The sequence below is a fragment of the Anolis sagrei genome, chromosome 4 (genome assembly GCF_037176765.1).
Source record: "Anolis sagrei isolate rAnoSag1 chromosome 4, rAnoSag1.mat, whole genome shotgun sequence".
Classification (NCBI taxonomy): domain Eukaryota; kingdom Metazoa; phylum Chordata; class Lepidosauria; order Squamata; family Dactyloidae; genus Anolis; species Anolis sagrei.
Genome location: NC_090024.1, coordinates 908,797 through 929,747, shown reverse-complemented (window position 1 = coordinate 929,747; position 20,951 = coordinate 908,797). Strand labels below are relative to the sequence as shown.

The window sequence follows — 20,951 nt, the reverse complement described above, 5'->3', positions numbered from 1 at the left end:
GAGGCGGGTGAGGTGGTCGCCCTTTGTGATACTATACATTTTCCTCAGGAGGAGGCAGTGGTGGTTCACAGTCTCATAGGCTGCTGACAGGTCTATGAAGACATCTCCTGTGATCTGCTGTCTTTCAAAGCCATCTTCTATGTGCTGAGTCAGGTTCAGCTCTTGCGATGTGCAGCTTTTGCCTTTTCTGAAGCCAGCTTGCTGTGGGATCAGACAGGGGTCTATATTTTCCATAATTCTATGCAAAATAAGTCTCTCCAGGACTTTGTAAAGGTGGCACAACCGGTTTATCGAATAGCCTTAAATGCAGGAAGCTCAGGTAGAGAATGCCCGCGGCTTAAAGAAAGTGAAGCATAACAACAATACACTGCCACCCCCACTTTCTCCCTTTGAGGAAATACGCATGCAAATAACTATTCCGACACAGATGTTAAAGATCAAAGAATGTACTTACTTAGAAAAGCTTGCATGATGTAAAGTCATATAGGTAACAGATCTTTCGGTTACATTCAGAGCAATGAGTAAGGCCTGAATGGATGGCAAGTAGGACTCTCTTCTCCAAACAGCTACATCCCCAAAAAGTAGTAAAACAGAGCAAAGTAGAGCCAAAAGAGCACATGGGGGAAACAAAGGGACACATCCCCACTGGGATTGTGGCACAGTTCGCTGAGTGTCAGCTGCATCAAGATTACTCTGACCAAAAAGGTCATGAGTTCAAAGCCAGCCCAGGTTGGAGTGGGTTTCCAACCAATTGTGTGTAGCCTGTTGTCGACCTTTGCAACCCGAAAGACAGTTGCATCCGTCAAGTAGGAAAATTAGGTACCACCTTAAAAGTATGGGGAGGCTAAATTAACTGATTTATGAGGACATAAAGAAGACGCCAGCGGGGAAGCATGCAGGGAATGCGGAAGTGCTTCATCAGTGTTGCAGATGGACGATGAAAGCGACAGCTCCCCTGGCGGCCAGAAAGTTAAAAATAGCCTCTGTGTATGTCTGTCTATGTTTGTATGTCAAAAATTGGCACTGAATGGTTGCCATATATGTGTACACTGTAATCCGCCCTGAGTCCCCTGCGGAGTGACAAGAAGGGAGGAATAGAAAAGCTGTAAATAAATAAATAAATAATATAGAATCATAGAATCATAGAATCAAAGAGTTGGAAGAGACCTCATGGGCCATCATCCAGTCCAACCCCATTCTGCCAAGAAGCAGGAATATTGCATTCAAATCACCCCTGACAGATGGCCATCCAGCCTCTGCTTAAAAGCTTCCAAAGAAGGAGCCTCCACCACACTCCAGGGCAGAGAGTTCCACTGCTGAACAGCTCTCACAGTCAGGAAGTTCTTCCTAATGTTCAGACATGTGGTCAGATGCGACGTGACACAAACACCTTCAGAGATGGTGGATAACTCATTAGCTTACATGCATATTTAAATCGGAGCCCTCGGTGGCACAGTGGGTTAAAGAACTGAGCTGCTGAGCTTGTTGATCGAAAGGTTGCAGGTTCGATTCCGGGGAGCGGCGTGAGCTTCCGCTGTCAGCCCTAGCTTCTGCCAACCTAGCAGTTCGAAAACATGCAAATGTGAGTAGATCAATAGGTACCGCTCCGGCGGGAAGGTAACGGCGCTCCATGCAGTCATGCCAGTGGCCACATGACCTTGGAGGTGTCTACGGACAACGCTGGCTCTTCGGCTTAGAAATGGAGATGAGCACCAGAGTCCCAGAGTCAGGCATGACTGGACTTAATGTCAGGGGACTACCTTTACCTTTAGCATCTCCATGCAGTCATGCCAGTGGTCACATGACCTTGGAGGTGTCTACGGACAACGCTGGCTCTTTGGCTTAGAAATGGAGATGAGCACCACACTCCAGAGTCAGACATGACTGGACTAAATGTCAGAGGGAAACCTTTACCTATATTTAAATCAGGTGCAATAAACTATGGAATTTGAGGAGGTCACATTACAGCATGGCACAAACAGGAATGTGTGTGAGATTGCATATCATAGAATCGTAGAGTTGGAAGAGACCTCATGGGCCAAGAAGCAGGAATATTGCATTCAAAACACCCCTGTTTAACCTATATAAGCCAGGGCCTGAGCAGTATGTGTGAAAAAGATCTTGGAGTCCTCGTGGGGAGGAAGTTAAACATGAGCCAGGAATGTGATGTGGCGGCAAAAAAAGCCAATGGGATGTTGGCCTGCATCAATAGGAGCATAGTGTCTAGATCTAGGGAAGTCATGCTCCCCATGCTCTATTCTGCTTTGGTTAGACCACATCTGGAATACTGTGTCCAATTCTGGGCACCACAATTCAAGAGAGATGTTGACAAGCTGGAATGTGTTCAGAGAAGGGTGACTAAAATGAGCAAGGGTCTGGAGAACAAGCCCTATGAGGAGCGGCTTAAACAGCTGGACATGTTTAGCCTGCAGAAGAGAAAACTGAGAGGAGACATGATAGTCATGTATAAATATGTGAGGGGCCCATGAGGTCTCTACCAACTCTATGATTCTATGACTGGAATCCTACGGTGAGTAGTTAAGTGACAGCTGGGGTCACAGGCAAGCATGGTCTGGGATAAGAAAATGGGATATAGGCTGATAGAATTTTGAAACTCAATGTATATAACAAACCCTCTCTTCCAACAATCTACATGGACTTCACCAGATGGCCAACACTGGAATCAGATTGATGACATCTTTTGCGGCCAAAGATAGTGGACATCCTTCCAGTCAAAGACAACAAGAACTGGAACTGACTGTTGTTCAGATCACGAACTTCTTATTGCACAATTTAGAATCAGACTAAAGAGAATAGTGAAGATATACAGACCAGTTAGATATGATCTCACTAATATTCCTAGTGAATATGCAGTGGAGGTGAAAAATAGATTTAAGGGACTGGATTTAATAGAACTATGGACAGAAGTCCGTAACAGAAGGCGGAAACAAAGTACGTCCCAAAGAAAAAGAAAACCAAGGAGGCTAGAGGGTTGTCTGCTGAGACACGGGAGGTAGCCCAAGAAGGAAGGAAAGCAAAAGGAAACGGAGATAGGGGGAGATAGGCCCAGTTAAATGCACAATTCCAGAGGTTAGCCAGAAGAGAGAAGAAACGATTTTTAAACAAGCCATGCATGGAAGTGGAAGAAGAGAACAGAATAGCAAGGACAAGAGACCTCTTCCAGAAAATCAGAAACATCAGAGGTAAAGGGGAGGGGGGAGAAAGAGAATCAAGGTAACTGGCAAGAAAAAACGCCAACAAATCAAACAACTAACGAAATAGAGACAAAAACCTTGGTTTTGGACCGCGGCATGGAGGAGGGGAGGTGTTCCACTAGCCGAGGGGCCCCCATAGAGGTCGTGGTGGGGAGGAGGAGATGCGGAAAAAGGAGACCTCAAATTTGGCCTAATTCGGACCGCTCATCTACATTAACAATCCCAAACCGGTCTCCTAGGGTAAATTGGTGTAACCAGGTTGGCGGGCCCTCCGGATTGAAGGTGGTGCTGCTGAACGTCAGATCTGTCAACGGAAAAACGACCTTTATCCAGGATTTAATCCTGGATGAGCGGGCAGATCTGGCGTGCATCACGGAGACCTGGCTGGATGAAGCTGGAGGAGTGAATCTGACCCAGCTCTGTCCTCCAGGCTTCTCCGTACAGCACCAACCGAGATCCGGAGGACGGGGAGGCGGGGTCGCAGTGGTCTATAGAGATTCCATCCATCTGACCAGGAGCCCCATCCCGCAGACCACAAACTTTGAATGCGTTCACCTGAGGGTGGGTGACCGGGACAGAATAGGGATTCTGCTAGTGTACCGTCCACCTCGCTGCACTACAGTCTCCCTACCTGAGCTAGCGGGGGTAGTCTCAAGCCTGGCGTTGGAGTCTCAACGGCTTCTTGTGCTGGGAGACTTCAACGTCCATGCCGAGGCAACCCTCACAGGAGCGGCTCAGGACTTCATGTCTGCCATGGCAACCATGGGGCTGTCCCAACAAATATCTGGCCCCACCCACTGTGCTGGACATACATTGGACTTGGTCTTCTGCCAAGGATGGGAGCAGGGTGGCGGTGTGTTGTCCATCTCTCCGTTGCCATGGACCGACCACTTCCTGATCAGATTTAGGCTCACTGTGCCCCCTAACCTCTGCAAAGGTGGAGGACCCATTAAGATGGTCCGCCCCAGGAGGCTGATGGATCCGAATGGATTCCTGAGGGCTCTTGGGGATTTTCCCGTCACCTCGGTAGGTGACCATGTCGAGGCCTTAGTCGCTCTCTGGAATGGGGAGATGGCCAGGGCAATTGACATGATCGCTCCGGAGCGTCCCCTCTCAAGTAGCCGAGCTAAACCAGCTCCTTGGTTTACTGAGGAGCTGGCAGTGATGAAGCGAAGGAAGAGGGAACTAGAGAGCGTGTGGCGTTCGGATCCGAGCGAGTCAAATCGAGCACGGTTTGTGTCCTTTCTTAGGGCATATGCCGCGGCAATAAAGGCCGCAAAGAAAACCTTCTTTGCGGCCACTATTGCGTCTGCAAAGAACCGTCCGGTGGAGTTGTTTCGGATTGTCAGAGGTCTTTTAACTCCCGCCACCTCAGGCGGGAGCCCTGACAATTCGGTCACGTGCTGTGAAGCATTTGTTCGGTTCTTTGCAGACAAAGTCGCCTTGATCCGTTCTGGGCTGGACGCCGCGTTAAATGCAGTCTCTGAGGATGTAACAAGAGCACCTGCTTGTCCTATTTTGACGGATTCTTTTCAGTTTGTGAAACCCGAGGATGTGGACAAGATACTTGGAGGAATGAGGCCCACCACGTCCATCCTAGACCCCTGCCCATCCTGGCTTCTGAGGGAGGCCAGAGGGGGATTGGCTGAGTGGGTAACAGTGGTGGTGAATGCCTCCCTTCGGGAAGGCAAGATTCCAGCGAGCCTAAAACAGGCTATTATAAAGCCGCTGTTGAAGAAACCATCACTGGACCCCACTAATTTGGACAACTTTCGGCCTGTTTCCAATCTCCCCTTCTTGGGCAAAGTCATGGAAAGAGTGGTGGCCTCACAACTCCAGGTATTCTTGAGAGACACGGATTATCTGGATCCGGCACAATCTGGTTTCAGACCGGGACATGGTACCGAGACGGTCTTGGTCGCCTTAGTGGATGATCTGCGCCGGGAACTAGACAGGGGGAGTGTGTCCCTGTTGGTGCTCCTGGACCTCTCAGCGGCCTTCGATACCGTCGACCACGGTATCCTTCTGGGGCGCCTTGCGGAAATGGGCCTTGGGGGCACTGTTTTGCAGTGGCTCCAGTCATTCCTGGAGGGCCGCACCCAGAAGGTGTTATTGGGGGACTCCTGTTCTACACCACAACCTTTGACTTGTGGGGTTCCACAGGGTTCCATACTGTCCCCCATGCTGTTTAATATCTACATGAAGCCGCTGGGTGAGATCATCCGGAGTTTTGGGGTGCGGTGTCATCTGTACGCAGATGATGTCCAACTCTGTCACTCCTTTCCACCTGCTACTAAGGAGGCTGTCGAGGTCCTGAACCGGTGCCTGGCCGCTGTAACGGTCTGGATGAGGGCGAACAAACTGAAACTAAATCCAGACAAGACAGAGATACTCCTGGTCAGTCGCAAGGCCGAACGGGGTATAGGGTTACAGCCTGTGCTGGATGGGGTCGCACTCCCCTTGAAGGCGCAGGTTCGCAGCTTGGGTGTAACCCTGGACTCATCGTTGAGCCTGGACCCCCAGGTTTCAGCGGTGACCAGGGGAGCATTTGCACAGCTCAGGCTCGTGCGCCAGCTGCGCCCGTATCTCGGGAAGTCTGACTTGGCCACGGTGGTACACGCTCTGGTCACATCCCGCCTTGACTACTGCAACGCTCTCTACGTGGGGCTGCCCTTGAAGACGGCCCGGAAGCTTCAGCTGGTTCAGCGCGCGGCAGCCATGTTACTAACTGGAGCGGGATGCAGGGAGCACACGCCTTTGTTGTCCCAGCTCCACTGGCTGCCGATTTGCTACCGGACCCAATTTAAGGTGCTGGTTTTGGCCTACAAAGCCCTAAACGGCTCCGGCCCAAAATACCTTTCGGACCGCATCTTGGCCTACGAGCCCACGAGGACCTTGAGATCGTCTGGGGAGGCCCTTCTCTCGATCCCGCCTGCCTCACAGGCACGTCTGGCGGGGACGAGAGAGAGGGCCTTCTCGGTGGTGGCCCCCCGGCTGTGGAACACTCTCCCTGCAGACATCAGACAGGCGCCCTCCCTTATGTCCTTCCGAAAAAGCCTTAAGACATGGCTGTTCGAGAAGGCATTTAATTAAGTGCTATAACAATGTGGTAAAGATGACTGGAATGGAACAAGGAATATGAGATTGGTTATGATTCTACTATGAGACGAAGCGGATTATTTAGTGTAACTTTGTAATTGTTGTATTGTTAATATGTTGTTTGTAATTGCCTTTTTGTAAATTGCCTTTTATATGTGTTGTACACCACCATGAGTCACCCTAAAGGGCTGAGAATGGCGGTTAACAAATGCATCAAATAAATAAATAAATAAATAAATAATAAATTTCAGGCAAAAATGTGCATGGTCAAAAACAAAGATGGCAGGGACCTAACAGAAGGTGAAGAGCTCAAGAGAAGGTGGCGAGACTACACAGATTCTGAACAGGAAGGATATTGAGGATAGCTTTGATGGTGTGTGTGACGATGTGTACATTTTATTCCTTTGGTTATGTGTAATTTAAACAGTAGTTTATGGATGGTAAGTATGGGGGATTATGTTTTGTTGGAGATGGTGGCTTGGCGTTAGCTGAGTTGCCATAGCAACAGGGGCGGAGCCAACTGCCTCTTCACGGGGCAGCTGTTTTGAAAAGTCAGTCAGTAAGCCGGTGAGCTACTGGGAAGACTGAGTCTCTGGGTGGAGATTCAGGGAATGAATTGGTGACCAAAGGGGTTACAGAAAAGGACCCGGTAGTGATAAAACTACAGGGGGTTATTGATTCTGAGTTAAGAATCAAGGTTTGGCTGGGAGCCAATTCTGTTAATAAGCCTTTTAGCTTATTTGTTTTATTTAGGACAGTTGTCCAGAAGAGTTACATCTGCTTATAGAAACCTCTTGAAGTCTGTGCCTGAGATTACTCATGAAACCTTATTAATGTAACCAATCAAGATTTGTGCCTCTTGTGAAGAAACAGTTAAACATGTTATACTCCTGTTAAAATAAACTTGTTACTGTTTTCCTCAAGCCTTGCCTGATACAGTTTCTCTTAAGACAAACAGCCTGCATATGAAGTAAAGTCAGCCAGGGACAGTAAACGCTACGCTATCAAATGAATAAAGCCTTCTGTAATTAATAGTCCCTTTATAAAATAGCTCCTAAGCTGAAATTGATCGTTGACCGGCTTCCCTCACAGATTAGGTGGCAGTAAGTTCAACCACACTCCTTCACAGGTGTGCTGCTGTCACACCACAGGATCCAATTAGCAAAAAAAAAAAAAAAAAAAAAAAAAAAACCCCAAAAAAACACTCACAAGAAACTTGGCTGGAACTGGCTGCAATTGCTTTGACCTCTACAGCAAAAGAAAGATCCTCCTGGCATTCTTTCCCACCATCTCCTAGTTCTATAGCCATTTCCCTGCCCCTCTCTCCCCAGTTCTCAGCTGTTCTGATGTGGGATTCCCAAGAAATTCTCCCTCTGATATATGGACCAAGGTAGAGGCCTCTCACCTTCTGCTATAATTTACAATAAAATAATATTGTACAGGGAGGAGGGAGCTAGCTTCCTTTCTGCTTCCTTGGAGACTAGGACGCGGAACAATGGCTTCAAACCACAAGAGAGGAGATTCCATCTGAACACGAGGAAGAACTTCCTGACTGTGAGAGCCGTTCAGCAGTGGAACTCTCTGCCCCGGAGTTTGGTGGAGGTTCCTTCTTTGGAAGCTTTTAAACAGGGGCTGAATGGCCATCTGTCAGGGGTGATGTGAATGCAATATTCCTGCTTCTTGGCAGAATGGGGTTGGACTGGATGGCCCAGGAGGTCTCTTCCAACTCTTTGATTCTATGATTCTATGAGAGGAGATTCCATCTGAACATGAGGAAGAACTTCCTGACTATGAGAGCCGTTCAGCAGTGGAACTCTCTGCCCCGGAGCGTGATGGAGACTCCTTCTTTGGAAGCTTTTGAACAGAGGCTGGATGGCCATCTGTCAGGGGTGATTTGAATGCAATATTCCTGCTTCTTGGCTGAATGGGGCGGACTGGATGATGGCCCAGGAGGTCTCTTCCAACTCTTTGATTCTATGAGAGGAGATTCCATCTGAACATGAGGAAGAACTTCCTGACTGTGAGAGCCGTTCAGCAGTGGAACTCTCTGCCCCGGAGCGTGATGGAGACTCCTTCTTTGGAAGCTTTTAAACAGGGGCTGGATGGCCATCTGTCGGGGGTGATTTGAATGCAATATTCCTGCTTCTTGGCAGAATGGGGTTGGACTGGATGATGGCCCATGAGGTCTCTTCCCACTCTTTGATTCTATGATTCTATATGTGTGCCATATCCTCAATTTTGGGTGCTCCGCAGATACAAATCCATTCATCATAAGGGATGCTGCTAAAGCTCCAATACCTGACCATTGTATCAAGCCGATATGGAGACTCAAAGCCACTCAGAAATTAAAAGCATTGCAATACAACTTATGTATGTATGTATGTATTTTATAACCCGGTCTTCTCGACTTCTGAAGAGGGACTCAGGCCGGTTCACAAGAAAAGATTCATAAACAATAGTATAAAACATCACACCTCATAATACACTAATACATAAAATACATTAAAATACAAACATATAATTACAGAAGGCCAAGTCGTGAGAATGAAATCACAATTCATCACCATTTGTCCATGTGGTCAAGAGTGATTGACTCACTCATCAAAGGCTAAATTCCAAAGCCAAGAATTCACCAGCTTTCTGAAAGTCAGGAGAGAAGGGGCAGATCTAATCTTAAAAAATAGAAAATATTAAAAGAGCATTACACATCATGAATAGTAAAACGATTTTGGTTAAATCCATAAAAAGGATACAAAGCATATAAAACCAGAGCAGGGTTGGATTCGATGGCTTATTCAGCATTTCTCAACCTGGGGGTCGGGACCCCTGGAGGGGTCGCGAGGGGGTATCAGAGGGGTCGCCAAAGACACAGTATTTTCTGTTAGTCATGAGGGTTCTGTGTGGGAAGTTTGGCCCAATTCTAATCTTGGTGGGGTTCAGAATGCTCTTTGATTGTAGGTGAACTATAAATCCCAGTAACTACAACTCACAATGCCGAGGTCTATTTTCCCCAAACTCCAGCAGAGTTCACATTTGGGCATATTGATTGTCATGCCAATTTTGGTCCAGATCCATTATTGTTTGAGTCCGCAGTGCTCTCGGGATGTAGATGAACTACAACTCCAAAACCCATCAAACCCTTCCAGTATTTTCTGTTGGTCATGGGAATTCTGTGTGCCAAGTTTGGTTCAATTCCATAATTGGTGGAGTTCGGAATGCTCTTTGATTGTAGTTGAACTATAAATCCCAGCAACTACAACTCCCGAAGGACAAAATCAATCCCCCACCCAACGCCACCAGTATTTAGATTTGGGTGTATCAGGTATTTCATTCACTGGCCAAATTTGGTCCAGTGAATGAAAATACATCTTGCATATCAGATATTTACATTATACTTCAAAACAGTACCAAAATTACAGTTGTGAAGTTGTCAAGAAAATAATTTGCTGGTTGGGGGTCACCACAATATGAGGAACTGTGTTAAAGGGTCGTGGCATCAGGAAGGTTGGGAACCACTGGCTTATGTGGTCTCTTCCAACTCTATGATTCTATGATATTATGCTGTGTCATTATAGGGTTTCTCTCCAGTGTGAGCCCTTTGAGGTCAATGTAGATTTCCATTCTGAGTGAAGCTCTTTCCACACACCAGGCATGTATAGGGTTTTTCCCCAGTCCATCAGTGGAAGTCACTAATAGACTTCCAGTATCAGTGAAGGTGTATCCACACTCCAGGCATTCATAAGATTTCTCCCCAGTGCGAGTCCTTTGATGTGAACGTAGATTTGAAATCTGAGTGAAGCTCTTTCCACACTCCAGACATGTATAGGGTTTCTGCCCAGTGTGAATCCTTTAATGTTTACATACGTCTCCACTTTGATTGAAGCTCTGTCCACACTCGAGGCATGTATAGGGTTTCTCCCCAGTGTGAGTCCTTTGATGTGAACGTAGATTCGAAATCTGAGTGAAGCTCTGCACACACTCCAGACATGTATAGGGTTTCTGCCCAGTGTAAATCCTTTGTTGTTTACATAGGTCTCCACTCTGATTGAAGCTCTGTCCACACCAAGCATTGATAGGGTTTCTCGCCAGTGTGTAAACTGAAATCTGAGTAAAGTTCTGTCCACACTCCAGGCATTTCCCCCCAGTGTATGTCCTTTGATGTTTACTAGATTTGAACTATCAATGAACCTGTTTGCTTCTTTATTTTTTTATTGAATACAAGATAACATAATCTTTGAGCAGATAATAAATATCTATTGTGAGCTTATATTCTGAAAAAGTGTTTCTAGATTATCTATTTGCCTTTTTACAAGTTCATTCTCAATTGGTGAACCCCTTTCCAAAATCAAGCTTTCATAAGGTTTCTCCTCAGTGTGAGTCCTTTGATGTGAACATAGATCTGAACTATCAGTGAAGCTCTGTCCACACTCCAGGCATGTATAGGGTTTCTCCTCAGTGTGAATCCTTTGATGTGATTGTAGACCTGAACTATCAGTGAAGCTCTGTCCACACTCCAAGCATGTATAGGGTTTCTCCTCAGTGTGAATCCTTTGATGTGAACATAGACCCGAACTATCACTGAAGCTCTGGCCACACTCCAGGCATGTATAGGGTTTCTCCTCAGTGTGAATCCTTTGATGTGATTGTAGACCTGAACTATCAGTGAAGCTCTGTCCACACTCCAAGCATGTATAGGGTTTCTCCTCAGTGTGAATCCTTTGATGTGATTGTACACCTGAACTATCAGGGAAGCTCTGTCCACACTCCAAGCATGTATATGGTTTCTCCTCAGTGTGAATCCTTTGATGTGATTGTAGACCTCCATTCTGAGTGAAGCACTGACCACACTCCAGGCATGTATAGGGTTTCTCCTCAGTGTGAATCCTTTGATGTGAACATAGACCCGAACTATCAGTGAAGCTCTGTCCACACTCCAGGCATGTATAGGGTTTCTCCTCAGTGTGAATCCTTTGATGTGATTGTAGACCTGAACTATCAGTGAAGCTCTGTCCACACTCCAAGCATGTATAGGGTTTCTCCTCAGTGTGAATCCTTTGATGTGATTGTAGACCTCCACTCTGAGTGAAGCACTGACCACACTCCAGGCATGTATAGGGTTTCTCCTCAGTGTGAATCCTTTGATGTGAACATAGACCTGAACTATCACTGAAGCTCTGGCCACACTCCAGGAATGTATAGGGTTTCTCCTCAGTGTGAGCCCTTTGATGTGAACACAGACCTGAACTATCAGTGAAGCTCTGGCCACACTCCAAGCATGTATAGGGTTTCTCCTCAGTGTGAATCCTTTGATGTGATTGTAGACCTCCACTCTGAGTGAAGCACTGACCACACTCCAGGCATGTATAGGGTTTCTCCTCAGTGTGAATCCTTTGATGTGAACATAGACCTGAACTATCACTGAAGCTCTGGCCACACTCCAGGAATGTATAGGGTTTCTCCTCAGTGTGAGCCCTTTGATGTGAACACAGACCTGAACTATCAGTGAAGCTCTGGCCACACTCCAGGCATGTATAGGGTTTCTCCCCAGTGTGAGTCCTTTGATGTGAACGTAGATTAGCACTATAAGCAAAGCTCTGTCCACACTCCAGGCATTTATAGGGTTTCTCCCCAGTGTGAGTCCTTTTATGTGAATGCAGACCTGAATTATGAGCAAAGTTCTGTCCACATTCCTGGCATTTATAGGGTTTCTCCCCAGTGTGAATCCTTTGATGTGAATGAAGATGTTCACCACGAGTGAAGTTCTGTCCACATTCCAGGCATGTATAGGGTTTCTTCCCCGTGTGTGCTCTTTGATGTCGAGATAACCCTGAACTATAAGCGAACCTCCTCCCACACTCCAGGCATTCATAAGGTTTTCCCCCAATGTGAATCCTTTGATGTGATTGTAGACCTCCACTCTGAGTGAAGCTCTGACCACATTCCAGACATGTATAGGGTTTCTCCCCAGTGTGAGTCCTTAGATGAGAACGTAGACCTGAACTATAAGTGAAGCTCTGTCCACATTCCAGGCATTTATAAGGTTTCTCCCCAGTGTGTGTTCTTTGATGTTGACATAAATGTGAACTATAAGCAAACCTCTTCCCACACTCCAGGCATGTATAGGGTTTCTCCCCAGTGTGAGTCCTTAGATGAGAACGTAGACCTGACCTATGAGTGAAGCTCTGTCCACACTGCAGGCATGAATAGGGTTTCTCCCCAGTGTGAGTCCTTTGGTGTGAATGCAGACCTGAATTATGAGTGAAGCTCAGTCCACATTCCTGGCATTTATAGGGTTTCTCCCCAGTGTGAATCCTTTGATGTGAATGAAGATGTTCACCACGAGTGAAGTTCTGTCCACATTCCAGGCATGTATAGGGTTTCTCCCCAGTGTGACTCCTTTGATGTCTATGTAGATGTGCACTCTGGGTGAAGCTTTGACTACACTCCAGGCATGTATAGGGTTTCTCCCCAGTGTGAGTCCTTAGATGTGAACGTAAACCTGAACTTTGAGTGAAGCCTTGTCCACACTCTAGGCATATATAAGATTTCTCCCCAGTGTGAATCTTTTTATGTGAACGTAGACCTGACCTGTGAGTGAAGCTTCGTTCACACTCCAGGCATTGAAAAGATTTCTCCCCAATGTGAGTCCTTTGATGTGAACGTAGACTTGTACTATAAGCGAAGCTCTGTCCACACTCCAGGCATTTATAGGGTTTCTCCCCAGTGTGAGACTTTTGATGTGAACGTAGGTATCTACTCTGATTGAAGCTCTGTCCACACTCCAGGCACTTATAGGGTTTCTCCCCACTGTGTGTTCTTCGATGATGACATAATCCTGAACTATGAGTGAACCTCTTCCCACACTCCAGGCATTCATAAGGTTTCTCCTCAGTGTGAGTCCATTGATGTGAATGTAGATGTGTACTACGACTGAAGCTCTGTCCACACTCCAGGCATGTATAAGGTTTTTCCCCAGTGTGAGTCTTTTGATGTGAATGTAGATTTGAAATCTGAGCGAAGCTCTTTCCACACTCAAGGCATGTGTAGGGTTTCTCCCCAGTGTGAATTCTTTGATGTTCATATAGATTTGAAGTATGAGTGAACCTCTTCCCACACTCCGGGCATGTATAGGGTTTCTCCCCAGTGTGAGTCCTTTGATGTGAACGTAGACCTGAACTATAAAGGAAGCTTTGTCCACACTCCAGGCATTTATAGGGTTTCTCTCCAGTGTGTGTCCTTTGATGTTTATGTAGATTTCCTCTCTGAGTGAAACTCTTTCCACACTCCGGGCATGTATAAAGTTTCTCCCCAGTGGGAGTCCTTTGATCTGAATGTAGACCTCCACTCTGAGTGAAGCTCTGACCACACTCCGGGTATTTAGATGCTTTCTCCTCCATGTCAAGAATGATATGGGTGTTTAATTCCAATACAGAGACTTGACTCTTCTTTATTCCTTTGTTATCTGTAAGTGAAGTCAAGAATTCAGCAAGATCATCGCCTCGAGAGGATGTCTTCTCCCTGTGTTATTGGTTTCCTTACTGCATCCAAGAGGTCGCTCCAAAGAGTCCTCCCTTCCCTGGAGAAGAAAGAAGAGAAAGATCAAGGATGGAAGCCAGAGACCTTCTCTACCTCCAAGATTTCCCCCTTCCCCTTCATGGGTCACGTTGAGAATGGAAACACCAAGAAATGCAGACACTGGGGCCCCGTGCACATACATAATGGGTCCCAGGTTTACTTTCTGAGCAACCCAAATTAGATCCCCGCTGCCACCAAATTTTCTGTCTTTTCCTGCAGTTAACCAAGCCTTTGCCTTTCCAACCACCTAATACAAAACCACATTGAGGCTTGGTTGAGACATTCACATGAGTCTCTGCTGAACAAAGTCCCCTTGGGATGATTCCTTCCCTTGGCTCAGCCCCAGGATGGGATGCAAAGACAAGCACAGCTCCACCCACAAGGCCTTTTTCTTGATTATGTTTTCAGCAGCTGAAGGAGAGCTAGTGAAACACAGGCTTTCCATCCAGGGTCCTTCTTAGGAATATCTTTGCAGTGACCAATGCAATAAATTGGTCTTGACTACCCGTCTTGACTACTGCAACGCTCTCTACGTGGGGTTGCCTTTGAAGACGGCTCGGAAGCTCCAATTAGTCCAACGGGCGGCAGCCATGATACTAACCGGAGCGGGGCACAGGGAGCACACCACTCCTCTGCTGTACCAGCTCTACTGGCTGCCGATTTGCTACCGGGCCCAATTCAAAGTGCTGGCGCTGGCCTTTAAAGCCCTAAACGGTTCTGGCCCAACTTATCTATCCGAACGTATCTCGGCCTATCAGCCCACCAGGACCCTAAGATCTTCTGGGGAGGCCCTGCTCTCTATCCCGCCTGCTTCACAGGTGCGGCTGGCGGGAACGAGAGACAGGGCCTTTTCTGTGGTGGCCCCTCGGCTTTGGAATGCCCTCCCCATAGAGGTGAGATCAGCCCCTTCGCTGATGGTATTTCGAAAAAGGTTGAAGACATGGATGTTTAAACAAGCATTCGATTAATCTGGTGCAACGAAACTGATGAACAAGGATTGGTTAATCACAGACGACGAAATTGGATTGCGACTACAATTAAGAGATGCATTGGATTATTATTGGTGGCCCAATAATATTGTGTATTGTGTATGTGTTTTTATGCTTTTTAATGGAATATTGCTGCTTGTCGTTGTGTTGTAAACCGCGTTGAGTCACCGATTTAGGCTGAGAAACGGCGGTATATAAGCACAGTAATAAATAAATAAATAAATAATAAATCCCAACCTGAGAAAGAAAGGGCATCTGCTCTGAGCAATCCTCCCATAGAAGCAACCTCAACAATGCCTAAGCACAGGCAAAACATCTTCTGGGGAGGCCTTGCTCTCGGCCCCACCTCTATCACAAGTGAGATTGGTGGGGACGAGGAGCAGGGCCTTCTCAGTGGTGGCCCCTCACCTGTGGAGCTCAGTCCCCGGGGAAATTAGGTCATCGACATCCCTCCTCTCCTTTAGAAGGAAATTAAAAAGCTGGATTTGGGACCAGGCCTTCAGGTAATCTGGCGGATAGATAAGGTACAAGCGACAACCAGAATTGTTGGATTTGGACAATGTGGAATTTGAATTAATGGACTCCGAGATGATAAACGTTGAGCATTAGATTGTTTTAAGGACTGTGATATTTAGTGGATTGTTTTAATTGTTTAATTACTGTTTATATGTTTATTTTTATTTTTACCTTATTGTTGTGCCGGCATCGAATTGTGCCTTTTTGTAAGCCGCCCTGAGTCCCCCCTCGGGGGTTGAGAAGGGCGGGGTAGAAGTGTGAGAAATAAATAAATAACAAAACAGCCCGAAAAGAGGAAAGCCAATCAGCCTGTCTTCCCCCCAGGTATGAAATAAAAACATGGAGCTGTAAGTTTGGCCTCCCAAAAGGAAATCCTAGGAAAATTGAAGGCTGGGGGGGATACAAATTGGAAGATACAAATTGAAACTCAACTAATAATGATGTGTAATTAGTGGGTTGAAAATGAATCAGCTGGATGAAAGTTAAAGTAGGGGTGGAGTCACTTTCTTTAGAATGACTCTGACTGCAGTCAAAACAATTCATACTTTTATATAATATACTTATGCTGGTGATTAACCAACCAGGGTTTAGCACAGCTGGTTAATAACTAGTAGCAATAGATATTTACCAATTAAAAGGTTGGCAGTTTGAAGCCTGGGTAGGGGTGAGCACCCAACCTTCAGCACAGCTCACTGTCCACCTAAGTAGTTTGAAAACAGTTGTGAGCTGTGAGTAGAGAAACTGGCCATTGCTTAAGCAGGAAGGTATTTTACAGCAACATAAAAATGAAACACCAGAAAATGCTGGCAATATAAGAAAAGGAGGAAAGTCTGTGATCAAGAGCTCTTGCTCCATCAAGGTTTAATATTTACACAAATGACCAGCCATTGCCAGAAGGGACAGAGTTTCACCTATACTGACGATCATGCCATCACCGCCCAAGCAGGGATATTTGAGATGCTTGAACAGACGCTCTCTGAAGCTTTAGGAGGTCTTGCTGCCTATTACAGAAAATTCCTAATCCATCAAAAATGCAGGCATGTGCTTTTCACCTTAAGAACACGCAAGCAACACACAACAAAAAAAAAGAAGGTAGGAAGCATCAGAGGACGCTGGAAGCGTGAGAGGCAGCAGTGGTGGAAATGCGAGAGAATGCAAGATGAAGAGAACTAAGACAAAGGGAAGGGAGGATGTTGACCATGATGAGGAATCACAAGCAAGTCAAGTAGGAGCAAGCATCTTGAGAGCCCTTTCATGCCACAAGAAGAAACTGAAGAAGTTTTAAGGTCTGATGATCTTATAACACAGCGGTTCTCAACCTGGGGGTCACCTGGCCATTTCAGAGGGGCCGCGAGGCCGCCTCTGTTGGCCCCACCCCAAGGGCGCGGGCCAGGCGAGGGCTCCTTCGCCTGCCGCGTGCTCTCACCATTTGGCAAGAGTGTGAGGCGGGCGAAGAGAACTCGGCGCGAGGCCTAGCTTCGCACAAAGCCCCCTCACCCACCTCGCACTTTTGCCATCGTCGGGACCCCTGAGCGGGTCGCAAGGGGGGTGTCAGACGGGCCACCAAAGACCATCTGTTGACCATGGAGCTTCTGTGTGGTAAGTTTGGTTCAATTTTATCATTGGTGGCGTTCAGAATGCTCTTTGATTGCAGTTGAACTGTAAATCCCAGCAACTATAGCTCCCAAATGTCAAGGTCTATTTTCACCAAACTCCACCACTGCTCACGTTTGGCTATATTGAGCATTCATGTCAAGTTTGGTCCAGATTGATCATTGAGTCCACAGTGCTCTCTGATGTAGGTGAATTACAACTCCAAAACTCAATGCCCATCAAATCCTTCCTGTTTTTTCCATTTGCAATGGGAGTTCTGTATGCCAAGTTTAATTCAATTTCATAGTTTTCTATGATCTACAGAGACACTCGCTGGAACGCCTCAGCAAGCAAGAGTCCAAAAGTGGCAGGCTCAAACCCAGAACCTCAACCAATGGCTGATACCAAACGAGAGACTCCCTCCTGGGCACACAGAGGACTGGGCGACCTGGAAGGCAATGAACAGACTGCGCTCTGGCACCACGAGATGCAGAGCCAACCTTCAGAAATGGGGCTACAAAGTGGAATCCTCGACATGCGAGTGTGGAGAAGAGCAAACCACTGACCACCTGCTGCAATGCAACCTGAGCCCTGCCACATGCACAAGGGAGGACCTTCTTGCAGCAACACCAGAAGCACTCCGAGTGGCCAGATACTGGTCAAAGGACATTTAATCAACTCTCATACTCACAAATTTTGTAATCTGCTTGTTTGCTTTGTTCTGTTAGAAATGTAATATAATTTGACTGGTTGTTCTGACATGACAAATAAATAAATAAATAAATTCAATTTCATCATTAGTGGAATTCAGAATGCTCTTTGATTGTAGGTGAACTATAAATCCCATCAACTACAACTCCCAAATGATAAAATATCCCCCCACAACCCCAGCAGAATTCAAATTTGGGCCTATCGGGCATTTGTGCCAAACTTGGTCCAGTGAATGAAAATACAACCTGCATGTCAGATATTGACATTACGATTGATAACAGGAGCAACATTACAATTATGAAGTAGCAATGAAAATAATTTTATGGTTGTGGGTCACCACAACATGAAGAACTGTATTTAGGGGTCACGGCATTAGAAAGGTTGAGAACCACTGTTACAACAGAACTGGCTGACCATTTGATAAGACCTTCCTTTAAGAAAGAGAGATCAGGGAGAGTTGTGTCCTGTCTTTGTGTCCTCAACATCTCCTTCCTCTGGAGCGAGCAGGAGGAAGGCCATCAAGGAAGAGGTTTCCAACGTATATAACCTCAATCCATGCCTGACACCAGAGGAGAGACTCCCTCCTGCGCACACAGAAGACGGGGCAACTTGAAGGGCGCTGACCGGGCTGCACTCGGGCACCACAACACACAGAGCCGACCTTAGCAAATGGGGCCACAAAGTGCAGTCCACTGACCCCAATGTGGCCTGAGTCCTGCCACATGCACAATGGAGGACCTTCTTTCCCACAGGGACACCAGAGGCACTTCAAGTGGCGAGGTTCTGGTCAAAGGTTTGTGTGTGTGTGTGTGTGTGTGTGTCAGGAGCGATTTTGCTTCTGGTGTGAGAAAACGGGCTGCCTGCAAGGCCGTTGCCCAGGGGATGTTTTAGCAGTGCCCCCAAGTCCCATACTAGAAATCCCACTGGGTTGTTGTAGGTTTTTCCGGGCTATATGGCCATGTTCTGGAGACAATTTTTCTCCTGACGTTTCGCCTGCATCTATGGCAAGCATCCTCAGAGGTAGTGAGGTCTGTTGGAACTAGGAAAAATGGTTTTATATATCTGTGGAATGACCAGGGTAATGTTTCAGCTGATCATCTTGATTTGCATTCAATGGCCTGGAAGCGCCTGTGGGGAATCTCTTGTTGGGAGTGATTTTATGTGCCTGTTTGTTTCCCCTCTGTTGTTTTGCTGTTGTAATTTTTGAGTTTTTTAATACTGGTAGCCAGATTTTGTTCATCTTCATGGTTTCCTCCTTTCTGTTGAAATTGTCCACATGCTTGTGGATTTCAATGGCTTCTCTGTAGTCTGACATGGTGGTTGTGAGAGTGGTCCCACTGTTTGTCCCATCGGACTCTCCCACCAGATAGAGATCACCCTACTCATCCATCTCACCCAAGGTCTTAAAATCCTATTCGTTGTATTTGGCCCTGCCCACTTGGTTATTGTTTTGTTCTTCATGTCATATCTTGTCTTGTTTTCTTTTGGTTTTTATTGTAGCCTATTTGTTGTATTCGTTTATGGTTTTATGTGGTATTCTTTGGCCTTAGGGCTGACTGCGTTTCCCTCATCTCGCTTTGAAAACGCTATCCCAATATATCCTACCTTGTTCATGCCCAGCATTATTTTTTAAATTTTAAATTATTACATTTGGCCTGGCCATAGGTTTTTAAATGCTGTGTGTTACTATTGTTTATTGCTTATTTTTTGTTATGTGATTTATATTAATTGTATTGATTGTTTTTTGTTAATTGCTTTTGTTTTATTGATGTACTGTGGGCTTGGCCTCATGTAAGCCGCACCGAGTCCCTTGGGGAGATGGTAGCGGGGTATAAATAAAGTTTTTATTTTATTTTATTATTATTATATTGTAATGGTTGGGCTTGGCCTCATGTTAGCTGCCCCGAGTCCCCTTGGGGAGATGGAGGGGGGTATAAATAAAGTTTTGTTGTTGTTATTACTACTACTACTAGCTGTCCCCTGTGATGTTTTGCTGTGGCCCAGTCTATGTATTTGTGTGTGTGTATATTTGTGTATATGTATGTTTGCGGGTATATATATATATGTGTGTGTGTGTGTGGTTTTGAGAACTCTCAGCAATATGTCCTCACAATGCACTTTAATACTGACTTAGGATGGACTGAACTCCATCATTTCTCTCCGAAAAATCCTGTCCTTGTTCACGTCAGCATATTTTCAATTTTAATCTATTACATTTGGCCCGGCCATTTTTAAAATTGTTTATGTCACTATTGATTGTTTTCTGTTCATGTGATTTATATGATTTGTATTTTATTGATTGTTTATTGATGTTGTGTTTATTGATGTTTTCTTTGATGTACTTTGGGCTCGGCCTCATGTAAGTTGCACTGAGTCCCTTGGGGAGATGGTAGCAGGGTATAAATAAAGTATTATTATTATTATTATTATTATTATTATATTGTAATATAATAATCACCAGTATGCAAATAATCACCAGTATGCTGATGACAATGTTGTCTGTGTGCATACAGAAGAAGATCTACAAGCCAGTCTCAACACCTTTGCAGAAGCATACACGAAGCTTGGCCTGTCACTGAACATTGAGAAAACCAAGGTGCTGTTCCAGCAGTCACCAGCCATCCCCTCTCCAATGCCAGAGATACAGCTTCATGGTGTAGCATTAGAAAATGTGGACCATTTCCGCTCCCTTGGCAGCCACCTCTCCACCAAAGTCAACATCAACACCGAAATACAATACCGCCTGAGCTCTGTGAGTGCAGCATTTCTGAATGAAGCACAGAGTGTTTGAGGGTTGGGACATCCGTAGGGATACCAAGGTGCTTGTTTATAAAGCTATTGTCCTCCCAACCCTGCTCTATGCCTGTGAGACATGGACTGTCTACAGACGTCACATGCAATTCCTGGAAAGATTCCATCAGCGCTGCCTCCGGAAAATCCTGCAAATCTCTTGGGAAGACAAGCGGACAAACGTCAGCGTGCTGGAAGAAGCAAAGACCACTAACATTGAAGCGATGGTCCTCCAACATCAGCTCCGCTGGGCCAGCCACGTTGTCCGGATGCCTGACCACCGTCTCCCAAAGCAGTTGCTCTACTCCGAACTTAAGAACGGAAAACGGAACGTTGGTGGACAGGAAAAGAGATTGAAAGATGGGCTCAAGGCCAACCTTAAAAACTCTGACATAGACACTGAGAACTGGGAAGCCCTGGCCCTTGAGCAATCCATATGAAGGTCAGCTGTGACCAGCAGTGC

The 20,951-nt window shown here is 46.1% G+C and overlaps 1 protein-coding gene across 2 annotated transcripts in view; it reads right to left on the bottom strand.

Annotated features, from left to right (window-relative positions):
* Positions 1-8,679: 8,679 nt before the first annotated feature.
* The window catches only part of LOC132775208 (zinc finger protein 850-like), a 70,390-nt gene continuing 58,118 nt past the window's right edge, over positions 8,680-20,951 (bottom strand). For both annotated transcript variants that reach the window (XM_067467142.1, XM_067467141.1), the window contains exon 2: positions 8,680-13,890. In XM_067467142.1, coding sequence (XP_067323243.1) covers positions 10,568-13,711 — 3,144 coding nt within the window. In that variant the 5' untranslated portion in view covers positions 13,712-13,890 and the 3' untranslated portion in view covers positions 8,680-10,567. The remainder of the gene's footprint in view (positions 13,891-20,951) is intronic.